This window comes from Nicotiana tomentosiformis, chromosome 12 (assembly GCF_000390325.3).
Source record: "Nicotiana tomentosiformis chromosome 12, ASM39032v3, whole genome shotgun sequence".
Classification (NCBI taxonomy): domain Eukaryota; kingdom Viridiplantae; phylum Streptophyta; class Magnoliopsida; order Solanales; family Solanaceae; genus Nicotiana; species Nicotiana tomentosiformis.
The window spans coordinates 32,355,469-32,363,951 of NC_090823.1; the positions used below are offsets into that span (position 1 = coordinate 32,355,469).

The 8,483-nt window shown below is 35.6% G+C and overlaps 2 protein-coding genes across 2 annotated transcripts; both read right to left on the reverse strand.

Annotated features, from left to right (window-relative positions):
- Positions 1-389: 389 nt before the first annotated feature.
- LOC104120298 (uncharacterized) lies at positions 390-4,601 on the reverse strand. The gene is made up of 3 exons (XM_009632041.4): positions 4,357-4,601; positions 1,947-2,905; positions 390-705 (listed from the first exon to the last, which is right to left on the reverse strand). Exons 2-3 carry the CDS (start codon positions 2,901-2,903, stop codon positions 700-702), a joined length of 963 nt encoding a protein of 320 aa, XP_009630336.1. The 5' UTR covers positions 2,904-2,905; positions 4,357-4,601; the 3' UTR covers positions 390-699.
- On the reverse strand, positions 4,193-5,974 carry LOC138902431 (uncharacterized mitochondrial protein AtMg00810-like). The gene is made up of 2 exons (XM_070190298.1): positions 5,681-5,974; positions 4,193-4,252 (listed from the first exon to the last, which is right to left on the reverse strand). The coding sequence occupies exons 1-2, from the start codon at positions 5,972-5,974 to the stop codon at positions 4,193-4,195; spliced, it is 354 nt and encodes a 117-aa protein (XP_070046399.1).
- Between the last annotated feature and the right edge of the window lie 2,509 nt (positions 5,975-8,483).

Sequence of the window (8,483 nt, forward strand, 5' to 3'; positions counted from 1 at the left end):
ACACAATCTCCTCAAAAATCCATAATCACAATAGGAAAGTCGTCAAGAAGAAAATGGATAACGAGACTGGCCAAGACCGACTTTTATGGGAAGAAAATTTTGAAATTGCCATAAACTTATCATAGTCCAACACGGTTAACATTTGAGTCCAATTAATGAGCTGCTAATAAACCATGGCAACCATAGATAAACACCAAATATAAGAGTTGAAATGTGGTATTATCTCCTAACTGGCTCTAACCAACCTTTTTTATTGACAGTGGTGCTCGGGCCAACTAGCGCATACCTCTACTATTCTAACTCTGTTGGCTCTAACCAACTTAGGTGTTGAAAGAACTTATGGCCCTTGTTTTTAATCAGAACACATACAGAATCACAACCAGATAAGATGAAACACAAAAACAGAATGTCAATATCTAGTTGTGACTCACGATGTCTAAACATCAAGGGGCATAATATATCAAGCCCAACAATGACAGCAAACGACTCATAAAACATTTAGTACCTCATCACAATATCGATCACAACGAGTTACACATGCAGAGACATAATTCCAAAATAATCTACTAAGTAGACATTTCACATCCAAGCTAAAGTTCATATTTATTTTGGGGTCTAAAAGTTCCCATCAGCAGATGACCTTTCCTCTATAAAGCTAGCCACAAACAAGTGTGGCTTTTGCAAAGGTGATCTCCAACTTCAATCCTGTGAATGGAAGGTAAAAGGGTTAACACTGCTACATGTTTGTACAGCCAAGGGGTGAAAACAAACTACTATGACATAATAGTCGAACTTGAAATAGAATTAGGAGATGACATCCACCCAACAACTTGAGGAAACAAAATTCAGTATATAAAAAGCATAATGATAAGTAAAAAAAAGTGGCAAGTAGGAACTAGGTGACGGAAGGACCGTAATGAGCAAACACCGATGAACCAGAGATGTCGCTTGTTAACACATCTTTTCACCGAAGTTGAAGCTCAAAGCTCATAAAATGTAAAACCATAGTAAAACAATTGATCAAGTGATGATAAACAAGATCGATAAAATGCTACTTGTGCAGCAACTTCACTTGAATAAGAGATAACCGAGATAGACACATGCCTACTTAGAGAGATTTCACTTTGCAGAGTAGACTATGATCTTTCTTTGAAGAAATCGAGTCGATGATTGAATAGCACAAATTACTCTTTATATAACACATACTTATTCACATAAGAGGCATGGCTTCTCAGAATTCATGTTCTGTTACCTCTCTAGGTTATATACATGGAGGATGGTAACTAAATTATTATAAGTGGTTCATTCAGCATTACCAGATACCAACAATCAATCATCTACGATCTTGCAGTCACACTTGGTATAATTAAGTTTTTTAATTCCCCACCTACTTCACAAGTAGAGATAGAGACATTTTTATCTTTTCATGTTTCGTTAGAAGATGCATGATCAAGTCAATAACATGTACTCCCTCCGTCCCAAAAAAGATACTTTTCGGATTTCGAGATTCAACAGAGTTGTTCTTGGACATACTTTTTCGTATATTTTTAAAATATTTTAAATTAATTAATTATTGTGACTTATAGTACTTCTATATAGTTTCCAAATATATAAATTTCATTTTAACTATTGTGACTTATCTATGTTCTAATTCATGGTCAAAGTTAAGAAGTTTAACTCACGAAATTCGAAAAGTATCATCCTTTTTGTTACGGGGATGTATGGGACAGAGGGAGTACACATCTGCACAAAACAGAGTGCAAAATGAAAGCAAACCCTCAGAATGCTGAGGTTGGAAAAAAGGGTGACTATTCCTACTTAGGAGTACAGAGACAAACAACAACAAATGCAGTGTAATCCCACTAGTAGGGTATGAGGAAACGGTTCAAATAAGCGCAACGGATGAGCAACACTGAAATATTTTCAAAATGGAACAGCTAACATACCTCATCTTCATCATCGTCTCCCCCATCTTCTTTGTTCTTCTTGAGACGGGTTGTACCCCCCTCCTTGCTAATGGGTAACTTCATTGCTCCAAAGGGTGTGTCCACATTAATATTACCTTTCATGGTATAGCCAGTACCTCTCCCTCTGATCATGTCCCAAAGAGCAGAGCCAAAGTCCTTCGGCCTGAAGGTTATGGGGATATCAATATAGCTGATTCCGTTCTTTTCAAGTTTAGCTGATTTCTCCAGCTCTGCACCGCCAACATTGACGTCGGATAGCCAAAGATCATAATCAAGGCTATTGAGCGCAAGATCAAAATTGTTCTTGTTTTCCAGCTTCAACTTAAGAACTGCTACAGTTTCCTCGAAAGAGAACCTCTCAAAATGGATTTTCTCAAGATCAATATCTGGCTTGTAAGGTATAGGAATCTCGCCAGTTTTCTCAAGTGGAAGAGTTAGCCTACCAAAAACAGGCACATCAACTATGAGGTCAACCTTGATCCTATATGGAATGATGCTTCCAGGTTGTATATCGTGGTATGTATTTTTGATGTCATCATAAACCAGATTAACTGGTATTTTGACAGTCTCTGAACCATGCGCATGGATTGTTCCAGCATCGGGGATTAATCCAGAAACCAGTTTCCTTCCATCACTATCAATTAAATAGTTTATGTCAATGAGAGGAATTGGGACGGGGTTTGGATTCTTCACAAGCACATCAACGACTATTTCAGCTTTTTTAAGATTGATATGAGGAATATGAATTTCAGTTACGTCTGCAGTTGGTTTTCCAAAACCAATTGTTTCTTCGATTTTCTCACCAATATCTTGGATAAAGTCCTTAACTTTTTCAATAAACCCACCCTTTTGCTCATCTTTCTTGTCTTCTTTCTCCTCCTTCTCCTTGTTCCCGAAAACCCTCTCAACAATCTCTGGATTTTCCGAAGACGACATACCTTAGAAGCAAAGCAAAAGAATATTCAATGAGCAGACTGACAACTTGTACAAATATACAAGCAAGCAACAAATGTGTGTTCGACGTGTTAGATAACTGAGCACCACTACCAACATTGACAGCCACAAGAAGTGTTAGTAAAAAGATGAAAACAGCTTAACAACCTCCACATACACCATTTACAAACAGAAATAGTATTTCTACAGCTTCTAGAGGATTGCCACAATAATAATCAGAACCATTTTGAAAATGTGGATTTCACGTATCATACTGAACTTTGCTCTAACCCGCGATGCTGCTAATTTAGTCATGCTCAATGGACACATAAGTCATGCGTCTTTCAATCATACTTGAAAAAATTTGTCATAGATAATGGTGTCGATAACAAAAGAGTGTGCTGCTTGTGCAACTATTGGTGCCAGTAATGGGAAAGAAGCTGAGTATTTAAACTTTAGACATTATAAAAGCCGTTAGACCCTTATACACCAACGTGAGACGAGTTTATTCTCAAAGGGCCTCTATATTGTAACTTGGTTCCAAGGCTTTACCGTGGACTTTATGATATTCTTTAATACTCTCATGCACGTGTAACTGGTTCAAAGATTTAAGAGTGAACTTCAAGGGTTTTTTTAAGAGTTGCTCACAAGACCGAGAAGGGGAGTTGCTACCATGTGACCAGGAGGTCACGGGTTCAAGCCGGGGAAACAACCTCTTGCAGAAATAATGCAGGGTAAGATTGCGTCCTTCCCAGACCGCGCATAACGGGAGCTTAGTGCATTGGGCTGCCCTTCACAAGACCGACAGTGCGTCTTGACTCTTGGGCAGAATTGGCGACTTGATAGTGATGATTGGGAGAAATGAGCTTACCAATAGTTGACTTTGATACTATGTTAAAGAATCAGGTCATACAACCCAAAATCTTAAGGCATTAAATAAACAGCCAAAAACAATCATAGACTGCTTTGGAACCCTAATACAACCAATGGAGGGCAGATTTATTCCCTAACAAGTAATGCTTTAGAAGAAAACATAAAGCTTTGTTTTTTACTCAAAACTGAGTACTGCTGCAACAAACTATGCATATTTTGTTAGGTCAACTTCTTTTAGTATGAACAAGTCTACTAAGTTTGCAAACATACGAATCAGAAGTCAAAAAAACTAATGATACACATTTTGACACAATCAGATTAGTCAAGCATTCGAGTTGACAGATGATCAAAGGAGGATCGATGATCTGATCAGATCCATTGATATGTATAAAAGGGATTAAAAATGTCATTTTGGGGTATCAAGACTGATAAGCAGAGCAGACAATCTGATACAAGTTGCAAGTTTTAATGATCTGAATCTAACCAAGATCAAGAAAACAGCAGAATAGAAGAAGAAACAAAAGAAAAAGCAAAAGCTACTGAGTGAAACTGTAAAAGACAGAAAAGAAAATGCAACAATTACCTGTTTTTGTCCTTGCTGGTTCACTTAGATTTGCTTAAATCTTGTTGGTTTAGGGCAGAAAAGCCTAAAGATGCAGTCTGTAATGGGGTGAACTGATCTGATCTGATAAGGGGAGAAAATGAATTGCAAATAAAGACAAGATATATACAAGGGGTTGCTGGAATTGTCAAACTAGAACACGTCACTCATGTGTTAACCATGTCGGCAAAAACTTTTATTTTTGGGGTTAAATTCTTATTTATTATAAAATTATAGCAATATAAGTCAAAAAATATAGATAAATTTTTTCTTCTATCAAGTTGTATTCAAGTCTATCTTATTGATGTCTTTTGTAGAATTAGAAATACAGTATATATAGCATACAATTTACTTGAGAGTTACAAGATATTAAATGAATATAATAAACATATTCATGTATATCCAAAATGGTTCATGAATGAGTTGTTGGACATTCACAAATTCAATGTATTCATAACCCTCCCCTTAAACTTTCATAGATAATGTATCTCGTTAAAACCTTACTAGGAAAACTCCGGTGGAAAAAAGCCTAGTGAAGGAAAAACAGTACACATATCTTGTAATACGCATTGAGTGTTGCTTCATTAAAAACCTTACTAGAAAAATTCAATTGGGACAAAACCTTGGTTAAAGAAAAAAGAGTGCAGCGCGTATTATACTCTCCCTGATGAAAATTTTATTTGATATCTCTAAGACGACGCATTCCAATCTTATGTCTCATTTTTTCAAATGTTGATGTTAGCAATGCCTTAGTGAATAAATCTGCTAGATTGTCACTTGAACGGATTTGTTGAACATTTATCTCACTAATTTGCTGAAGATCGTGTGTGAAAAAGAACTTTGGTAAAATGTGCTTTGTTATGTCTCCTTTGATATATCCTCCTTTAAGTTGAGTTATGCAAGCAGCATTATCTTCATACAATATCGTTGGAGTCTTTGTTTTTAAAGAAAGACCACACAGTTGTTGAATGTGTTGAGTCATTGATCTCAACCATACACACTCTCGGCTAGCATCATGAATAGTTATTATCTCTGCATTATTGGAAGATGTAGCAGCTAAAGTTTATTTTGTTGAACGCCATGAAATAGTTGTACCTCCACAAGTAAATAGATAGCATGTTTGAGATCGGGCTTTATATGGATCAGACAAATAACCTCCATTTGCATAACCAGTCATTTGTGAATCGAATTCATAAGAATAAAATAATCTCATATCAATAGTCCCTCGGAGGTATCTAAAAATATGCTTAACATTATTCCAGTGTTTTGTTGTTGGAAAGGAACTAAATCTTGCTAATAAACTTACTGCAAAAGTTATATCTGGTCGAGTATTATTTGCAAGATGCATTAGTGCCCCAATTGCACTAAGATATGGAGTTTCATCACCAAGAAGCTCTCCATCATTTTCATGAGGTCGAAATGGATCTTTATTTATATCTAGTGATCTCACAACCATCGGGGTACTCAATGGATGTGCTTTATCCATATAAAAACGTTTAAGGATCTTTTCGGTAAAAGTTGATTGATGGACAAAAATTCCATCTTTCATTTGCTCAATTTGTAGACCAAGACAAAATTTTGTCTTTCCAAGATCTTTCATTTAATACTCTTTCTTCAAACAGTCTACTGCTTTTGGAATCTCCTCAGGAGTTCCTATGATATTTAGATCATCAACATACACAACAATTATAACAAATTCAGGTCCAGACCTTCTTATAAATATACAAGGACAAATTGGATCATTCTTATGCCCTTCTTTCAGAAAATACTCACTCAGGCGGTTATACCACATTCGCCTTGATTGTTTCAATCTATATAAGGATTTTTGAAGCTTTATTGAATATGTTTCTCGAAAACATTTATTAGTTTTAGGAACTTTAATCCCTTCAGGGATTTTCATATAAATTTTGTTGTCTAATATGCTATATAAGTAGGTTGTGACAACATCCATCAGACGCATATCAAGTTTTTTATGGACTACCAAATTTATAAGATACCTGAAAGTGATTGCATCCACCACAGGAGAATATGTCTCCATATAATCAATGACAGGTGTTTACGAAAATCTTTGTGCCACAAGTCGTGCTTTATATCTTACGACTTTATTTTTATCATTTCGTTTTCGCACAAAAACCCATTTGTATCCTACTGGCTTTTTTCCTTCAGGTGTTCGGACTATACGTCCGAACACTTCACGTTTTTTCAAGTGACGCTAATTCTGCCTGGATAGCGTCTTTCCATTTTGGCCAATTATTTCTCTGTCTATATTCATCGACAGATCTTGGTTCAAGATCCCCATCTTGTTGCATTATCTCAACTGCAATATTGTAAGCAAAAATATTGTCGACAATAACATTATTTCGGTTTCACCTTTTTCCCGTAGAGACATAACTTATTGAGATCTCTTCATTCTTATTATTTTCAGGTACTTGGACCTCCTCTGAGGTCTTATCACTTGTTATGTCACGGGACATTTTTTGAGCAATTCCCTCCATATTATGAGCTCCTAGATCATTTGCTCCTTTTCGCTTTTGGGGATTTTTATCTTTGGAACCAATTGGTCTACCATGTTTCAAGTGTGGCTTAGACTCATTTGTATTTATAGATTGTCCAACCGGGACATCAATTCGAATAGGAGCATTAGCAGCTGAAATATGTGACTTAGTCACCCTTGGTAGGTTAGTGAATGCATCTGGCAGTTGATTTATTAATATTTTATAAATAAATTATCTTTTGAACCTCGTGTTCACATTGATTTATTCGAGGATCTAAATGAGATAGTGATAATGCATTCCAATCTATCTCTTTTTGCAATTGATTATTTTCTTCCCCTAATATTGAGTATATTGATTCATCAAAATGGAAATCAGTAAATCTTGTCGTAAATAAATCTCCAGTCATAGGTTCCAAATATTTTATAATAGAAGGAGATTCATACCCAACATATATCCTCAATCTTCTTTGGGGTCCCATCTTTGTGCATTGTGGTGGAGCAATTGGAACATATACTACACATCAAAATATTCTAAGATGGGAAATATTTGGCTCCTGACCAAAAGCCAATTGTATTGGGGAGACTTTATGATAACTTGTAGGTCTGATCCGCACAAGAGTTGCTGCATGAAAAATAGCATGACCCCATGCTGAAATGGGAAGTTTTGTTCTCATAAGCATTGGTCTAGCAATTAATAGGAGGCATTTGATCAATGATTTCGCTAGACCATTTTGAGTATGAACATGAGCAACTGGATGCTCAATTGTTTTCCCAGTTGATATGCAATAATCATAAAAGGCTTGGGACGTAAATTCACCAGCACTATCAAGACGGAGTGTCTTAATTGCATAATCTGGAAATTGTGCTCTTAATCTTATTAATTGAGCCAGTAACCTCGCAAAGGCCGAATTGCGTGTTGATAACAAGCACACATGAGACCATCTTGTAGATGCATCTATCAAAACCATATAATATCTGAATGGTCCACATGGAGGGTGTATGGGCCCACATATATCACCTTGTATATGTTCTAAAAATGCAGGAGATTCAACTCCAACTTTAATTACTGATGGTCTAATAATCAGTTTTCCTTGAGAACATGCAGCACAAGAGAATTCTTTAGTTTAAAGAATCTTCTGGTTCTTCAATGAATGACAATATGAATTCTCAATTATTTTGCGCATCATAGTATAACCGGGATGGCCCAACTGGTCATGCCAAATAATAAAATCATGGTAATTCGATCTAATACTTATCTATTTATGTGTAGGTTTAAACTTCTTCATAGATTATATAATGAAATAACAATTTAACCAAAGCTTATTATTTTCATACCAAGGCAATTATTATAATCATATTCAAAATAAGTTATGCATATGGTAATTAAATTGTAGGTTAAAGAAGATCCTAGTAGAAATGTTATAAACATAAGAATGTATACCTGAATCGGAACAGAAACTAACTACCTCTTTTTGGAAGAAGATAAAATTCGAATGAAACAGATAACCTCAGTTGGTTAGAACTTCGTGCTGATAATGTATTATAAAATTATAGCATTATAAGCCAAGAAATATAGATAAAACTTTTATTCTATCAAGTTCTATTCAAGTCTATC